Genomic DNA, 20,523 nt, shown 5'->3' with positions numbered 1-20,523 from the left:
CGGAATCGATTAGACGTTTCATAAATCACGCCGACCCTTCGAAGACACACTCACGCATTTATATATATTTATACGTGCGTGGGATAGGCTCCCGGTATACGCATGTACATATAAGAGATATTCATACACTGCACGAAACGCTTTTTATGAACACGTTATATGGTAGCGGTGGCGGTCCTTTGAGAGAGGGCTAGGCAGGACCACAGAGGGTTGTTTTTTTTTTTTTTTTTGTACAAATTAATTTTTTCCGGCTATTTCGTTTAAATACAAGAGGGGATTTGGTCAAACCTAACCTATTTCTGAGTCGAAATAATAGGCCGATTTTACTATTTTTCAATAATTTAGGCGTTTTATAAGAACATATTCAATAATATTTTATTAGATATAAAAACGACCGACTCAAACGTTACGTTTTGTCGATACACGCATAATAAAGAACATAATTGACTGTCGCTCGCTGTTCTTGTCAATATTGTGATACATCTTAATCAGTTGAGGGAACACTACTCTCGGTAATGGGCGAACACCGTATTATACACATGTTTGAATATATAAAACTATACTGTAACAATCATTTTATCATTTTTATAGATGCATATCATTATTGCAATATGAGTTACTAACAGATACACATGGCATCCCAGGTCATGAATATTTATGCTTACCAGTCATTCGCACGTCATTCGTTCATTTAGAAGGGTATTTCGCCCGAGCAATTACCGAGGGGGGACACACGGATACAAAACGTACAATATATTATTATTATCGTGGGCGTTGAAACTCGGAGACGTGAAAAACAGTTTCAAACGGGCTGGAGCAGTGGCGCGATACCGATGTTTTTGGGGTGAGAAAATAACGCTGTACACTTCCGATGCGTGGCTTTGATTGCGTTGGTGGGGGGGAAGTGACGGCTGCCGACCGGAGATAACGACCAACCGCTGACGGAACAACAATGCAAAGGCGCCCCCGGTGGGGGAGGGTACAATATAAGTGGAGGGGTGTGTGTGGGGGGCAGTAGCTTAGGGGAGAAAAACAAGTATCATCCCTTTGCCCACGCTGTGACTCGCAATCCAAAGCATCGAATCATATTATATGAATCTGACGGATGAGCAAACAAGACGTTGTTTTACGCCAGCGAAAGCATCCCCGTACCCTAAAACGGGGTCGTGTCCATAATATAGAAATAATCATAATAATAATATAACAGCCCCCCCCCCCCCCCGAAATAATGATGACATCATAACAGAATTTCCCTCCTACTGCAGATATGTTTCGCAGTTAAACGTCGATATCGTGGATTAAAGTATTTTAATGCGGTACCGGGGCGGTAATGTTTACGATGCGGGGAACCGCCGGTCATGTGTACATATGATTATAATTCCAAATAAATTTATAGTGATCAAAATACAAATTCAACGAGGGTCCTAGGATTAGGTCTGGGAAAAACGACCGGGAGCGCACACACTCGTATTATAATAATATCATACTGAAATTCCGCAATACTGCATAACACTCCGATGGCGAATTAGCGTTTTTTTTTTTTTTTATCATAACATAATCCCAGAGACCTGTAGAAGCGATGTAAATGGATAAAATATCGGCGTGAACAACATTTATTACGAGTGAGGCGGCGGGAAGAACGACGACGGTTTATAATAATATATTATTACTTTGTAGGTGGCGCGCAAGTATCGTTAACGAAAAAAAAAAAACAGTAAATTAGTGCGGGTGTAATATAGCGCGGGCGCGGGAACATAAAATGTATATGTACAATACAATACTCACCGTGGTAGTAGGTATACGGTTTTAAATGTACATTATATCATTGCGAATTCACAGTGTGTGTGTGCGTGTGTGTGTGTGTGTGTGCAATAACGATGCGTATAAATAACGATCCCCGATCCACCGGACCGTGACACCCACACACCGGTGCAGTGCTGAACTTGCACACTCCCACGGACTCGGGATCAGTGTCAGCATTTCCACTCGCGAACGTGTATAATTTGAGTGTGTGTGTGTGTGTGTGTGTGTGCGCGCTCGCTTTCGTGTAGGAGGGAAGAGAGTGGTTGGGGCTTTTGAATAATCGGCTGACCGAGCTTTACAATATACGAATTTGAGCGTTTCTATATATTATGCACGGTCCCGGGACGTAGTTAGGTAATATATAATAATAATATATACCTATACAGTATAATATAATATATATATATATTATGTATTTATGTTCTCGTATGCCAATTAAATGACAATCTGGACGAGTGCGTATTGGCCGTCAACCGAGTTTCAGATATTATTATAGAGCCGTGGCTTGATCGAAAGTGAGTGTGTGGGACATGGGTAACATTTTTATCTGAGTTTTATTTTTTTACCCCCCATCTGTCGTTTACTGTTTTGAGCAGTTCGCGTTCGTTAAAGGGCCCGTCTCTCTAATCCAATTCGGTGGTAATCACCGCCACTGTGAATCGTTGAATTAATCAATTGTGCTTTTAAAACGATTAAGTATTCATTTTAAACCAGCTGAGCAAGTATCATAAATCTACAGCACGGATTAATTCAACAATGTTATTATCGTTGCACATGAGTCGTATAATAGGATAAAATATTATTTCGACAAACATAACAACATAAAAAAAATTTTAATTTTTCAATAACTGAAATATTAAATATTTACACTGTTATTTTATACCGATAATGAGAACAGTATAGGAACATATCAAAAAGTGGTTAACCTTTCGTAATGGCATAGGTATGGGTGTTGATTGATGTTAAGAAATGGTATACTTTTGGTATTAATATCAACACGAAATTAGAGATCAGTATAAAAGCTGTAAATCACCAATCTCATTACAATTCATCGCGAATTCATAGATTTATAAGATATTGAGACAGACGTTTTAATTATAATATATATTTTTTTCAAATAAAAAATAATAATGTGGAATTTTAAGAGAATCGATGGAATTTCAACAAAACCCTATCGTTCACAGAACACCCACTTCCCGTGGTGTGTATAATTAGTAACGACATTGTTTGAACCCGGAGGGCCTACCTGTCTCTTACCCTCTCTGTCACTGTCTCTCTCTTTCTCTCACATATACATACCATTCCTGGCGCCCTCTGTTATTAAGAGGCCAATAAGGTTTAGTGACCGGATTAATGAGCCACGGCGTTTAATTAGGGACCCCTGGGCTTTGAATACCCCGAATCCTAAATATAAACGCACATATTGTATGTATTGCGTGAGTTATCGTTTTCTGACGTAAGAACTCGAGTGGTTTATAGAAGAAATAGAAAATTAAAACTTTTGGATACCAACTTCAAATATCCAACAAATGCCTCTTCCATGTCAAGCCCGTGAGTAAGAACCATCTGCCAAAAACTTTTCGTTTTTCCCACATGTAACTTTAAAGTCGTCAACATTTTACAGTTTTATTTTTTAACTTTTACGAAACAATGTATATAGTACAGTATATAATATATAATATATATAGATATATATTATTTAATATATAAACAAAAAAAATGTAAATTATTGTAAACGTTAAGACAGTATAAAACGTAAGCTTCTTGAAATCCAAAGTACGAACGTCCACTATTTTTGCAAGTATTCTATAATCGAATTAAATCTATCTAATTTTAGACTATTACATTTTAATTCAATCTAAATTATTTTCTAAACGGTTCTTTCATTTTTTAAAGCATAATAATTAACCATACTAGTGTCCATAAATTATTAACATTCAATTATGACGACAGTAACAATGGGTACGGTACCATTTTTACGGATATTATTTTGTGCTATAAAGAGAAAAGGCATAATAAAAAAGCGAGCATTTTAAACATAAATGGAATGCTGTACCATAACATTTCACAATTTACGATTCACATCAAAATAGTATAAACGAAAGTTAAATTTAGTTATTATCTTTAAATTCTTACAAAGCATATCACTAAAAGTGTAACTATCTTACTTATACCATATACTCATATTCTATATAGCCTCCACATCGTAGAAATATGTATGAGAACGTCAAATACTCATAGCTCCAATATTTTTGTTTTGCTAATATACTTATGCAAGCGGCGCACAGAAGCAATATATATATAATTTAAAAATATATGGACCCTAATATCGGTTGTGGTTTACGGGTAAGCTCATTTTTATGAATGATTTGGTGTATTGAACAGTTATGTTTTAGGAGGTACTAAAACCCCCTTCTGGTCTAAAATGACAGGCCCTCGACCATTCACTCGTATGATACAAATCCAGATATTTCATAAAAAATACATATCCCCTCTTTTCAAACGGAACAAAATAAATCACTATATGCATAAAATGGTCTGGAACGTCCAACATTTTGAAATGTTTAATCGAATATACATTTATGTATATAATAATAATACATTATATATACTAATGGTGAGTATTATTAGTAAAAATCGCCTTAGTATAAATATGAACGGCGGAAATATCGATTTATGAAGTAATTAACATGCAGCAACCTCTAATTTGGCTTATATTTAGCGCAAATAATAAACAGCGACAACCCCAGAGAGCCATATCAAGGACCTAGATAACACAAAACACACCCCTTTCCCAGGTAAACTAGCAATTATATGACCAGGACCCTTATTAGCAGCCGGCCGAACTGAACTATGTTTGCACCAACCACACCGGCGATGGTCGTGACTTTTAAGAATTATGACGTTTAACGCGCGTGACACGCAATATCACTAGTCACGCACCGCAAAAGCAGCTACGTCACTATATATAGCTGCACCACGCGAACCGGTCAAGTTCACGTCAGAACTTGATTCAGGACGTGTGGACGATGTTACAACAGTACCTAAGCTAAAATGGATGTTGTAGAAACAAACTTATATATTTTTGATAAAGTAATCGAGTTTTTTTTTTAAATTAATTTAATAAAAAAAGTTATAGAGTAGAAAATGTATTGTTTTTTTTAAATATTCCTCAATATCATTTCATCAACATATTAAAATAAAACCTTTATTTTAAGGATTTAAATAACAATGGTTGACAACGGATTGTTCTGAACGTTTGATGAATGCTGTGCGCGTTATCATTTACCAAAGTACACGACTGTCTGCACTCGGCCGCTGTGGTCTACCGTTTGCATGATTTGACATGCGGTGACAGACGATAATATTAGAAATTATAAATAAATAATAATAAATATTGTGAATTCTGTGCTGTCATGAAACGGATGGCGCTTTGTCAAGACGTGCGCCCGTCTACAGACAACATCAAGACATAATGTGCGTGTGTGTGTGGAGTGTGTGCGGGCTTGTGTGAAATGAAATAAACTCGGTGCATTAATCCCAGCGATAAAATCTTCGAGTAATGAATCTTTTTGAAAGGATCGAGCAAGGGGTTGCGCACAATAATGGACGAGCCGCCGGTCCAATTAATAGGGGACGCGCTGTGAAATTGATAGGGCGAGAGAGTTCCGGAGCTTTGAACTCGCGAGATAAGCTCGTAGCTCAAAGTGACAGACGCCCACCGACTTCTATGCCCCCCCCCCCATTCTCCTCGATCTCACGCACGGTGTATAACGCAATAATCTACGTAAAAGCCCATATGAAGGGAATAATATCGAAGCCGGGCTAATAAAATAAATATTCACGGTTCAATGGCTCATTTGTCGGTGGTCGCGTGCATTCCGAATTTGAAATTGGATTTTAGTTATAAATATAAAATGATATAGAACCCTATGATTTTTTCCCTCCCAAACGTAAATCCCAGAATAATATAGTCCGAAGAAATATCATTATTTTTTAAATTTCCCTCACTTTGTATCGGCCCCTATATTATATAGTATATAAAAAAAAACTTGGTTTGTGTAGGTTTAGATGCCAAAACATAACGAATCATTCTTCTTTCAAAATCTTCAGCGCATTTTAAATTTGAGTTCCTGGATCAATTAAACTTAATGTTACTTAACTTATCATAAAAATTATATAATTATTTTATCAAGCATTCAAGTTACAAATCATTTTTTTCTAAATTAATTTAATAAAAAAAGTTATGGACTAGAAAATTCATCGGTTTTTTTTTTAAATATTCCTCAATATTATTTCATCAACATATTTCTGGAGTATTTGACTAAAATCAATCATAGGCTGAAAACTTATCAAATGATTTCCGACGTCCACGGGGGATTCACAACCATTAAGCCGTGTAGGTACTCATGTTCTTTCATAATGTATAACGTTTTGGATTTTTCTGTAAACGTCACGCGTGCTCACCGCAAACAGTCTTCGTGAAAAATAGTATTCCATTTTGTATATTTATTTATATTGTAAGTGTATATAGACACTACCAGCAGGAAAAACCTCTTTTACCCGTCGCTGTTTACAGAAAAGATAGACATAATGCTTGTGGGCCAAAACCAAGAAAGAGATTGATTACTATCTTCATGTGCATTTTGTGTGTGCACCAGTCCAAACGATCGTGGTACACTTTGGAAATTTTAGGTCGCGTGTCGGTCGTGCCATTAAATTTGTGAAACACGAATGACTTTAAATACCGTAAAACAAACGTGTGTTAAATCCCCCGAATTGTCGTTTTTGAGCTGGCTGACTGAACCGGAAATGAACAAAATATTTATTGTTCCATTCCAGTTTACCCCTCTGATATTTACCATATATTTACAATATTATCATATGTCTCATTATATTGCATGAATACAGTAATATTGAACAAAAGTGAGGCTAATATTTCATAGCGTAATGCAAACATTTAAATATTTGTTTTAGTATGTTTGATAATTTTATACTCCAACTTGACCATTATATTTTATTTTGGAATTAAACATTATGAATTTTATTTCTGTTTACCTTTCCATAAGTACATTTAATTTTTCGCCAACCATACAATACTATTACCGATTGCATTATGAGGAATTCATTCTTGATTTTTTACTAAATTCATAAGTTAATCTAATTTAATCGAATAAAGTATATCGTAAAATGTATTACACCTTGGATAAAATTCTACACAGTCATATTATATTTCATTATGACCAACGGCATCAACTACTGATAATTTATTTTAAATTCTCTCAGTATTTCTCTCACATTCAACTTGTCCAATAGCGTAAAATTACTGGTGTAGCATAAAAGCTTTTGAATCCTGGAACCCCTTTTTAGTAATTTGCTATGCAATCAATATAACTCTAGTGGTTTTAATTGTATCTCTAAATTATTTCTGATGATAAAATATTATTATAAATGCAACTTAAACAATTTAAACTTAGGTACTTAATGTACAATAAATATTACATATTTTTTTAGGCGTTAATCTTACATAGATTATCAAATAAATGCATCTATGCAATATATTTTATATTATATTTATAAAAAGTAGGTAAACACTATTGCTGAAATATAAATAAAAATAGTTCACCCTGTATTTTAGTCAATTAAAAATTATACAATGACTAGAAAAAATATTATTGTAATGTGGGTAAAATTGTATTATCATATAGATAGAATCCATAGCAAGTTATGGCAGTGTTGTATAGAATACTTTTTAAATAAGTAGAAAATAACATTTGAATTTAAAACTTTTAGAACTAATGTAAGTACTATATTATATTGATAGGTACTTAGGTTTTATATAGATGATGTTGCTTTCTTTCTATTGGTCTTATAATGGTAAAATCAAGAAGTCTAGTTTTTAACTTAATATTGCTATTCAAACTACTCAATAGTTCTATAAATTTCACAGATATTTTAATCAAAATTAACTTAGAAGTACCATTTTTTTTTTATTCTAAAATAATCCCATTTTTGTTTTCTAACGTATTTCTAGTAACAACTATACATCCAAGTACTCTAATTTGTCCCTTATTGGTTCAGTTAATGCATTTTAATATTTTGAGTTTTTTTTATTATTATATATTATAAAAAATATAATCAATTATATTTTACTGCGATATTTAATATAAAAGCTATGTTAACTATTTTTAGCTATTATATTTGATTTGTATCTATATGCATGTATACTAAATATTAATTATAAACTCTTACCCTTCGGTATGTAACTCATACAATAAAATAAACAAAATAATAAAAGTACTTTATTACTCTGTCCATAGGCAGCGATGCGAAATTAAATTATAAGTACAAGTACTATAACTACTAACTGAGCCAATTGAAGTAATTAATTTTGATAACCAACACTTAAATCTATTTTTTAGAATCGTTTATAATTGATTGCATAACATGTACCTACGGTTTTTAATTTATATTTATTTAAAAAATCCATAATTTACTACAGAGCGTCGTCGCAATGAACCAATTTGTGTTGCGCCTTCAAAATATACTGATATTGTTTAATCTATAACTATTGGTTTCATTATCTCATTTCATACGGATTTATTTTATTATATTTAAGTCACACTATATTTTCACATTTTACGCTTTATGGTCCGAAAAAAATGATTATTGCCAAGTTCGCCGTAGCACTAAACTGAGATGTTTAGTATCAAAGGTAAAGATAACAAGGTACTACGTTACCTACATAAACAATGGCTAAACTTGCACGGAACTTTTCACACCGACGGGGTGCCTCTCCAATTCGTATGCTGTGTTCAACCGACACTTTTTAATCTTTATTTTCATACGTATGTCCTCTTTATTTTTTAATGGACGGTTATTATGAAGGCGTAAACGGAATTCAGCGAGGAATAAAAACATACAATGATCGTTGTGTATCGAATGAGTTGATCCGGAAAGCATTCAATTATAACGATATTAATAACAGCGGGTAGGGGAATAGGATTTACTTGCCTGTGTAGAAATTATTAAGAAAAGCGGATAAAAACTTTCTTAAAGAAAAACAAACTACGAGAGATTACGCAATAAAAATGTCCGAATGGACAGCCGCTATTTGTTAGCCAAAACTTTGAAAGTTGATCATTAATATCCATTTAAAAACAATAAGTTTATAAAATAATTTCTCTGGAAGAATCAAAATATTATTATGTACTGTGTGTATTGAGTTTATAATGTAGATATTAATATTTAAGTAAAACCAATTTATATAAAACAGGATATTAGGTATTAGGTATTATTATGATTAATTATATAAATAATGTACCTATTCATAATAATTACTTTTTTTGAATACACAAAAATATTTTCAAGGATTAATTTAAAACGTGATATAGATAGATTAATGTATTTAATTTATTTAATTTATTTTAATAGTATGATTAAATTGTATTAAATTATTGATACTTTAGGAGTTATAACTACAGAAAATTATAGTACTTAGGTACGTTGTACAATTTAGTAATTTAGGAGAAGATCATTTAATAAAAATTATATTATTAGGTATAAATGTATAGTACAAGATAAATATAAAATATATCTATAATAATAATTATACAAATATTATTACGGAAACTTTTTAAACGATAACGGTAAGGAATAATGGGTATTCGTTTAATTAGTGTACATTGAATGAAATACAATGTTTTTATCTATCTACACAAAAACTTTGTTTTTCAGTGGATACAAGAAAATATGTACAATGTGTTTGGATTGTTATCAAATTAAATCGATAATTAAAATGATGTACTGTGTTTAAAAGTGTTATAATCAGTTGCTTGGTTTTATCATTCAATCTATTTTTCGACGGGAGCGAAAAATATGTGTTTTCAAAAATAAATTAGAAAATATTATGTTTAATCTTAATGTTAACTTAAAACACATTATTGCATTATCGAGGAGTAAACAATAAAAACGTTAGAAATGAATCGTTTTCGACCATAATAATATGTTAATGTTATTATGTTATGCGGTTTTAATTAATTGTTCCGACGCTGATGTAGGCACTTAGTGTATTCAGTACCTATATATACATCATACTATTATTAAATCGTATATATGCTCATGGATGCTGACCAGAGGTTTTTGAATGATATTACATTAATATTATGTAATTTAATTGATCTGATTTGCTTCACACTGGTCCGTCGACCGTTCTCTTTCACCCTCCCCACACTTCCACCCGCCAACACTCGGCACCGATCGGCGCATCGGATATTTCCAGTTATCATATCCAATGTATTAGCCATAGCGAACATACACACGGCGCCCAGTGGAATAATACGGACAGCGCGGGCGCTTACATCAATTTCCCCTAATTGATGGACGCCGGTCAAACACAATATTCTGCCCCACCACTGCTGCTGGTAGAGCCACGTTGTATATTATTATTACTATTATTATTATATGTAGTTGTATTTCGTATTAGCATTATGCGTTTTCTTACCAACCCCTCCGCAAATCATGTTATAATAACATCCCGGTCTGATCGTTAATCACGTTAAAAGCGTATTGGATATTTTCCACCGAAGGCTCTGTGTGTGTAAAGCGTTCTAAAAGCACCGCCGAATAATTATAATTACCTAATGAACAGCACACATATACATGTACACATACGCGTATAATGTACATAATAACATCGAATATTAAATTGATTGATGGTTTACTACGTCCACTTATTTCAATTTGCGCTGTATGCCTATAGTAGTAGATAAAAAATGAACGGAACCCATTAAAAATTACCAATCGAAATGTTGATATTTGCGCGTCCAACAACGACATTGTATTTTATAGTATTATTTTTTGAACAGCGATGGTAATAATAACGTTGTCGGGGCTACGGCGACGGTGAACAAGCACGACAGGTCAAAAATTTACTGTGAGCGAATCGTAATAAATGTCTTATTATACGCCGTCATAGTGGTGGAACAATTTGTTTTGATAACAAGTGTGTTTGGATATTCTCGAGGTTGGGTTTTTCCTGTGTTTCTTTTACCATCTCGGAGTAGTCCCAAGGGGGTTACCCTCCGCCCTCCCGCTGTTTTCGTCACGACTCTTAAACGCACATAAATCTTGGCTCGTCGTTTGGCGGGGACGACAATGGTCGCTAATTTTGAAAAACGACCATTATTCGTTAGAGAAAATAAGAGAACTCCGAAAACGCGACTACTAGCTGTACACAGTATACCTACGCAAAGTTAGAAACGAAAAAAGTATGCAGTGTGCAGTATACATTATTCAAAATTATCTACGCGTCGGATTCGTTTTGAAAAATATAGGTAAAAACTAAAAAAAAAACAATTCTCAATGTTTGAAACGTACATCGTACCTCCATAGCATCTCATATAATATGTATTTATGAATATTTCGTGGCGAGGAATCTGGAGCATTTTAATCAGAATTATATTATGTTTATCGCGTCAGAGTTAAAATACACATAAATTATGCGAGTTCCCGTCACACCATTTTATAATAATATAATAATATATTTTGTCGTATATTAGTAGGCATTGAAATTGAAAAAAATCATCGTATCCGAACCCCGTTGAAAAAATATCGTCGTTATTTATCGATCGTAAATCATTTCGAGGGGACGACGATTGCTTCCACCCCGGGAAATGATTCATACTGATGTGCAGTGATTTGCTAGTCCGATGGGACCGATTGAAAGGTATAGGTACGACTTATGACTACGGGACGGGAAGAAAAACGTCGGTCTTACCGCCGTCGTGCAGCTGCAAAGTGGCGTCCCTGGTGAACGCTAGTTCCGAATCCGTGAGAGTCGCGTCCGAACAGTTTCCGGACGTGCCACTGGTGTCGGTGTTGAGAAGTGCACCGGGCTGCTGGTAAGTGTGATTCGGCCTGCGGTGCCGGTGATACTGGTGCTGTAAGCTGTGCTGGTGACGGTTGGGCTGGAACTCGGCAGTGTCTTCGTCACATTCCCCGTCGCTGCTGTCACCGCGGTGCTGGTACGGTTGGTACGCTCGGTTCGCTTTTCCTGTAAAAAAAGAAATTCCATTTTAGACTCAGACTTAAAAAATACCGGTGAAATGTAGGCACCGGTGTCACAAGACGATTGTATAATTATAAGACTTTGGAACTCAGCGCCGTAATAATTTTTGGAATCAGTTAAGAACTGATATCATGGCGCGCTATATTATTAATACGATCCGGAAATTATGTCATCATAATAATATCATATTCGCCTGATTAAAACACATTGCAACGTTAATCGATTCAATTCAAATATAGTATCTACCTAAATGCTCTTAATTACAGAAAAAATAAATATTTTTTTCCCCTTCAAATCCGATGGATTTAGAACACATTTTCTCTTTAATATAGAATAAAGTTAGGATGACTATAGTGTATAGGTATAATATTGTTTAATCTTCGTACATTTTCCAATAAGCTTTTCGTTTATCGTCTAAACTTAGGAACTGCCCAGATAATAGTACATTGTGTCGGTTAATACAATCAACGTGCAGTATCCTTAAAGGATATGTACCTACCTACCTTATTATTATTATTATTATTATTATAGTTGTTGTTGTTTTTGTTGTATTGTTGTTATTGTTGCTGTTGTTATATTATATTAGTGGTTGCGATCTAAAGAAGCTTTGCCCGTTTACCAGAGAACTCAATCACGATAATTGGCAAACGGATTCACGTGGCAAGTGATCAATGCGGTACGAGACCGACTTGCTTCCTTTAATTACGAAATGGACGGTTGTGTACAATACTGCGGAACCCGGCCGTCTGATGTTCGTTTCGTAGACATTATTAATAAAAAAAAACCCTCCCATCCTATCGGTCTACAGTTATGCCTTCCTTTTAATATAACTACAATATGTATCTTTTGATTTTCATTTTTAAAAACCAGCAACTTGCAAAAAAAACAATAATAAAATAAATCAACAATACAGTTTTGTTTGGTTGTTTTAAAATTAAAACTAAAGTTGTCTTCAACGATAAAAAATTCTAATTTTTAACGTTATTTCCAGACAACTTTTAGATAGAAATTTTTTTTTTAAATAGCCTTACATCATTTAAGTTTATTAAATAATTTTTGTTCAACGTTGTATTTTTCGTACGATTTGAATAACGACCACTTTAAAAGAAATGGAGAACACTATAACCTTCACACCATGAACAAAGTTGTTTATGTGTAGTTCTACAGAAGCCTTTGCACAAGTGAGGGGGGTTGTAAAGTAGCAACAGGAGCTTATTATTACACGGGAAACCTATGGTGTGAGAAAAATGTAGTTATCTGGGTGAAAACAGTTTAATTTAAATGCATGGAAAATAATAAAAGGGATTCTCCTCTTCCACAAAATACGATGGAATTTCGCCTCGCACTTTACTGTTTCTAATAACGTGTACAGCTGTTATTTATTTTCTGACTATTCCAACCCTTTTCCTCCATCGCTGCCAATGAGGCAATAAATATATATATATATTTTTTTTTGGTCTAGAGGAGGTGGGTTATATTTATAGTGGGGAAATGAACGGAGCATTGTCAGTGGTGTATTTCTCGTCTATTACTGAATAAAAGGCCCGGAACAAGAATTAGTGACCCGAGCAATATCTCATGTTTGTTGCCCCGAGAAAACGTTTAAACGCAACGACGACTCGAGGCTTTTAACGCCGAGACCAATGTTGTTTACCCTTATAGTTACTTGAAAAACAAACATACGATGGAGGCACATTTTACGACCCCTCGGCCCATGTTAAGCTCTCTAACAGCCACTTGTCTGTGTTGCGTTCCCCATTATTACAAGTCTTCATTTTCTATTAAAAACCACAATCGAAAATTCGACGTTCCATATTATTATATATTTTTATTGTATTTTTGAGCACTCATAAGCTAAAAAGTGAGTGGTTTTTGTTTCTCGACTTTGCGAATAAATGGGATTTTAGAATAAAGAAAATTTGCGTTATTCATCAAAATGCAAATACGACTTCAATGCACCCTTTTTGTTTAATGTTTAATTCATTCTTCGGTCAAACAAAGCAAATATTATTCTTTATACTGTAACGGTTTTTAGCAAATAGCAATAATAATAATTGCTATAATTAGTTGTAATAATACATTTTATACATCAAATTATTTCATCGAAGTATAATTGTATTTTAATAAAGGCATGGTACTTCATAGTTGAAATAATCCCATAATACCATTAAGTGTTTACGAGTATCGGAATATATGTGTTTAATTTTACTTCTCGACCGATAGTCAATTACAAAATCCATTAGTCTAGTCTGTTGTAAACTCAAAATGATGTATCATATGAGTGCGTAAACAAACTAGCCAAGTATTATAAACGCAATACACTAATACCTGTGATAAAATTATGCACTCCACTACATTGTTAATTGTTAGTAGTTATTATTTAATATTATGTATAATGTATTATAATATTTATCTATTTATTTAGATTAATTATGTATTTATGATTTATCACCATTTGTTCGTATTAGTCTTGTTTTGGTTGTATGATAGGAAAAAAGAAATATTTTAATATTTTAAAAGGCGGCCAGAAATATGTAAACTAGAGACAATTTATTTAGTATATTATCTTACATACGCATGTATCAAATTTACACTGTTAGCTATTAATATTTAGGATACATTTTGAGAAAGGACTTACACATGTTATAGTACCTAGTAAACAGAAACTAGTATACAGAAAACAATTGATAAGTATTACAAAAATACAAATGTCGGTGTAAAGCTATCAGAGTATAAAAATAGCAATGAAAAAAGATTTTAGTTGAAAATATGAGGTAAAATAGATAATATCTTGGCTATATTTTTTTTTTTTTTTAAAAAAAGAATCCCGGAAGAATTTATAGGGAGCACTGTCAATACGACCTAAAGCTACGTATTGACAATATGGACAGTATTGTCTAAAGACAATATTATGAACAGTGCATGGAAGGGTTTTGTACAGTAGAACGGTGACGGGAAAAGAAACTTTTATTGTGAAAGCCTCTTGAAATCCTCAAATTCATATTGCATTTGCAATAACTCAGAGTTGATGGCGGAAAAAAGAAGTGGTATAAAAATAAAGGGGTACGCTCATTTTTCAAATCAGGAAGGACGGTATCCCATAGCATTTTTTTTCTTTTGTAATAAACCAAACTCGTATAGTTTGGCGGTTATCATCAGTCTTTGTCAGAACATTTTTTGAACGTCAGCGTACGACCACGTGAATTCGATTTCATAGCTTTCGGTGATCATAAAAAAAAAATAATAAATAAATAATAGCCTATAAATGCATTTAACAGGGACAAATTCACCGAGTGCAGAGAATGTATCGTAAATAAAATTGTTGTGTCCGTGGAAGTCGGTACCTAGGTACACGTTGTAAATTCGTGTGTCGCAGGATTTACGCCCGAACAACTAATCCTCGGAAAGTGGACTCTCGGGGGTTTGTTAATTTTGAATGGCTGAAAGACGGGCGGGAGTACCGTGGACAGGGTGAATGGCGCTGTATAAGTGCGATAAACCACCTCCTGGTCAGGAAGCACTAATCAAAAAGGGTTGATTTCGGACGGTAACCCGTGAATGGCCGGAGGTATGTGTTTTGATTGCCTGTCAACCATCCCAAGGGTGACATTTACAAAGTCACTATAACTGTGCCCTTCTACTATCCAAGTCGTCTTATATTTTATATAAATGCAAGTATATAAAATGCATACGTTTCAAATCGATAATATGTCTAATATTTTTAATTAGGGTTAGAATGAGTAACCGTCTTTCTATCAAATAAATATTACGTTTCATTAAGGTTTAGTAATTAATATCAATAAAATAAACTCTACATTTTCAAATATTAATTTAATATATAATACCGTGTCTAAAACTTCAGTCGGATACCAATTGTGCAACCAGTATGTTCTAATTTATTTTGAACCTTAATTTTTTGAAAAGACATGGCAATAACAATAAAATATGTGCATCAAATCAATTTATCTGATAGAAATATTACTCTTATAGAATTTCTTTAACACTAATTAATTTACTATAATATTATTGTTATAGTGAATAATATATAACTTAATATGCTGGTTATCCGTACAATATAAGATGGTATCCAAGGACTCATAATTTCATTTGTGTAATGCTTCATTGGAACCATGATTATCACGTATCCTATTGTATTATCATGATTCAGAAAAATCAATCAAATTTATAATTATTTTTGTATTTTACAGTTTCTTTATTGAATACTGAAATGGTATTGATTATGTAAAAACTTAATAAAATAATTTAGATTCTTATTTAATTCATTAAAAATATGATAAATTGTACTAGAAACTTTATATTTATAAGAATATATTCCTTATTTAAATACAAAAAAAAAAAAATAACAAATGTTTGTGTAATATTAAATAGATATTTTTTAATATAATGGAATGTAATTTTAGTATGTCCGAGGACACATAGGTACCAACGTCCCTTAGAAGATTAATGTCCTAGCGGCTTTTGTAATATTCCAGGAACCTCATCATTCATTGGGTATTTTCATTGCATATACATAATATGTTACGTTTCCTCCTTACAAACGTCATTTAAAAAATGAGGGACTACCGGTGTTAGTGATTTCGTTGTCTTTTCGTATTGGTTTAAACTCTTAAAAACCATATTATATAGAACTTACAACCGAATTTATTTCTACCACCGTCAGTAAACTATATAGTTTAACTTTCGATATATATATTTATTTTCAACAGTAATTTTCAATTCAACACGAAAACTCGTTATTGCATTATAAATGAAAACTACTTCAAATTATTGTTATTCTTGTTGCGTTATAATATGTCTGGTTATTTATTTATTAAGTACAGTTTTAAATATCAAACTTAATGATCTTTTTGGCTGTCTGCTTAAAATATTTTTCTATTTGTGGGAATATCTACGGTATATACCACAAGCAACACTTGACATAATGTGTATATATTGTATATATTTTGTAAAATAACATAAAATAAAACACTACCCACATGGCATATATTTGGTATCGTTTTTCCCAGTAATCTGATAGGTCAATCAAAAAAAAAGAGAAAGAAAACAAGACAACAGAATAATACAGTGTACCTTACATAGTTTTAACTTGTTGATATAAATACAAAATTAAATAATACTAAGATACAATTTTTAATGTATAATATAAAATACTATGAATCTTCGTTTTATAATTTCCATATGTATACTGTATAGGTAACATCTATATTTGGTGTGTTGGTTTTACTCGATTTTCATTTGACGCTATTATGGTTTACATACATTTAATCTATATTAAAAAAAAAAGTTGTTGCAATATAATCGCATTCGATTTCATATAATCGAAATCAATTTTATTTCATTATAATTTCATTATATTGAAAAATGAGAAATTATATTTCCATTGAGTCCTTGAGCAAGACCAGTATAGTCAGCGATGCGAGAGGATCTTCGCCGCGGTGTAATTCAACTCCGTCGGATGAGACTGATTTAAACCGATTAGTCGACAAGCGAAAAAATATATTAGAGTGTTGAATTTCAGAAGCGACCTTGTCTTTTGTTTCAACCGGACTAGGCAGCTCTGTATCCCCCTTCCGTATTTCGTTCATTAATATTATTATTTTTCATGGAAAAAAAACACTTACAATATTCAAACCTCCCGTGACAGATTTTAATGGTGTACACCGGGCGGATGATAATGATTTTATAATTAAACGTGGGGGACATGATGATAACGACTCCACCGAATCGCTCTCATTCTCGCTCCATCTCTCTCCTTTCTCCTTCTTTCGTAAGCGCAGCAGTGAATTCTATATTTAAGATTAAATAATCTTAAAAACCGTTCTCCGCTCGTTTGTCAAACAAATCGTTAAGACGACCTCGTACTTTTATATATATATTATATTTTTCCCCTTCCAACCAGCGGCCAACAGACCTCCGTGGTAGATGGCTTTCATGGATCACACTCTCGGCGAGTCCATTAGTTACGACAGCGAGGGACCGTCGTTTAATTGATGTAAAAATCGCCTGGCCCATTCTCCCACAATATTATTGGAGGGTTTTTGCCTGAAATAACACTCGTGAATCATAATTAAACGCTATCATAATAATTATATGTTTCGCTAGTGTAAGGGAGAGTGGAGTGCATCGAGGGTGCTAGGACACCGCAAAATATTTGGGAAAACGTTAGTCAAAAGACTTTCATAATGTAATTAGATACGGAGCAAAGTGCAATTACCATTACTTTAACTGCCACTACTACTAATAATAATAAATATAGTATTAATAATAACTGTGGTGGTGTATTTTGTGTTAAATGAAACGAATTTTTAATCGTAGACCACCTCAAATGAAATGTTTTAGCTATAATTGAAATAAAAGATAAACAATATTTTTGAACACAATATAATAACTATTCACTATGATGTGTAACGGAAATGTAAAAGAGCTACCGAAGAATGCAAATCACCCATGTATGACTACGACGCCATGATATTTTTTCGTTCTCCATTTTTCATCCACGGTTGATGATTTACACGACGTAAAGTTATGTATTTTCTTCTCAGTAATTACTTATTAAACATAATATATTTTTAACCATAGTTGTATTTCAAATAACATTTTAGATACATTTGAAACATACAAATATGAAATACACATCATTGACCCCATTGAGTAGTGTTTTTTTTATATAAATAATATATATAGCTACAATCATTATACAGACTGAGAAAAATTATACACTTGTAGAAATGTAATATTTGACAATATTCCGAACATTTTAATTACAATTCTAAAGTATTTTATAATTATCGTCATTATTATTAATAGTGACGAGAAATGCTTTTTTAAAGAGTTTATTCATATTATTTACGTTTATATAAATATATGACATTCTTTCGAATGTGATTAAATTATAATTGACAACATTTTAGAACATTTTCAAATAAATATACCGCATATAGGTAGTTGAAAAAAAGAATCATTAAATCATTAAATTGTATTTTTCACGGTTACGATGACGTTTAAAAAAATTGTTCTAAAGGGTGACGGGTTTTTTTATTATTATTATTATTATTATTATTATTATTATTATCTGCGCCGCTCGCCTCTCCGACAGCTTAACAAAGTTAAAACGCCCGGTAATGAGAAAAGTTTGATTTTAATGAACCGAAAGCTCTGCACACGGCCGTTATTATGTCGGCTGAGTTTGTTAAAAACATCACGAGCCGACTTCAAGCGGGATGCGTTCAAAATCGTTATTCCGTTTTAGTGGCATAGAGGAGAGAATGACATCCGGAATGTCTCAGGAGTTTTTCTCTGAAAACTGATTTTTCTAAGAAAAATAAACAAAACAAAAAAACACGTAATATTTTGCGGACAACTTTTCTTTTGATTTTCAATCAACGATCTGACATTCATTTTTCTTATTTTTTCAAAAACATTTTTTTACATGTTATTTATTTACCAAACATACGGCCGTATTTAAGAAAAAAAATTACATTTTGAAGGATTTTGTTTTAATAATGTACGATAGATATTATTTTTGTAGTCAAACATTGACATACTCTATAATTTACAGCCGTATGCACATTCTTGTACTTATACTTTACAGAATCCTTGGATTTCTAAAAGTAACTTATACTTTTATTTATAGATTATCTAGTGAGGATATTCATAGCATAGTAGATAGTAATTAAGTGCATTACTTACAGACGTCCATTCATTAAGTACATAAGTTATATTATATAAATTATATCATCTTGGTAAATAAATATGTACCTTGGTTTTGGCATCAAACTTAATTAATAACTAAGTCCGGAATATATTGAATTAAGAATATTCCGAAAATATTTAAATAGTCAGACATAAATATCAAATTTTAAAAACCGAATAAAAATTACTCTGTACGTCAATATGTATACTGTTTTTCAGTAGATTTGGGCAAAGACATCAGAAGAATTCAAACTTTGATAACATTTCTAAATCACACAATTTTAGAATAAATACCTTATGGAACATAATGTCAACGCGTAACGAATATATTTCCGACGATGCGTACAGTGCGCAAATGGTAGATATAGACATATACCTATCTACTGTATAGATGTGTTCAGTAAAAATAAGTTTAAATAACGAATACGTTGCTCAATTGACGAGAAAAAAAACTTTGATAATATTATAAATTATAATGTACAGCAAACCGTTTTCTCTCGGCGAAAAAAAAACAAGCAAAGAATAAATTTACCATAACACTAGGCACGTATTGTTTGGTCATAAACAAATGTCCCAGTTTTTTTTTTTTTCATTTCTTTTTAATCCTTGTTGACCTAACCCGTCCTCCGGAATAGCAGGAAGTCGATGATGCACGTCGGTTGATGTGCGTTAGTGTATTATCCGTTTTCGAAAAATAATAATAATAATAATAATAATTGGAAGTACGCGTCATTGTACACCGGTGAGACGGTGTCAAGACGCCGCGGGCGATCATCCAGCCATAAAACAATAATGTTCATGTTACCGAGGTGTTCGCCGATGTCGATTTGACAATGGACCTTTTGTCTGTGTGCTTTACCGGCTGCTGTGCGAATTTATTTTTATTCTTTATTTTCCATCTCGAGATCATCACGGTTTGCAGAATCACAAAATATAAT

The 20,523-nt window shown here is 32.8% G+C and overlaps 1 protein-coding gene across 6 annotated transcripts in view; it reads right to left on the bottom strand.

The window, feature by feature from the left end:
• Window positions 1-20,523, bottom strand: part of LOC100160019 (teneurin-m) — a 199,013-nt gene that overhangs the window by 23,364 nt on the left and 155,126 nt on the right. For all 6 annotated transcript variants that reach the window (XM_029491332.1, XM_029491329.1, XM_029491331.1 and 3 more), the window contains exon 2: window positions 11,582-11,857. Coding sequence is in view for 5 of the 6 variants with exons in the window: in XM_029491329.1 (XP_029347189.1) it covers window positions 11,582-11,857 (276 nt within the window). In the remaining variant the exon portion in view is untranslated. The remainder of the gene's footprint in view (window positions 1-11,581; window positions 11,858-20,523) is intronic.

This window comes from Acyrthosiphon pisum, chromosome A3, assembly GCF_005508785.2.
Source record: "Acyrthosiphon pisum isolate AL4f chromosome A3, pea_aphid_22Mar2018_4r6ur, whole genome shotgun sequence".
Classification (NCBI taxonomy): Eukaryota; Metazoa; Arthropoda; class Insecta; order Hemiptera; family Aphididae; genus Acyrthosiphon; species Acyrthosiphon pisum.
Note: the sequence above shows the minus strand (reverse complement) of the source record. Positions and strands in the feature narration are given on the sequence as shown.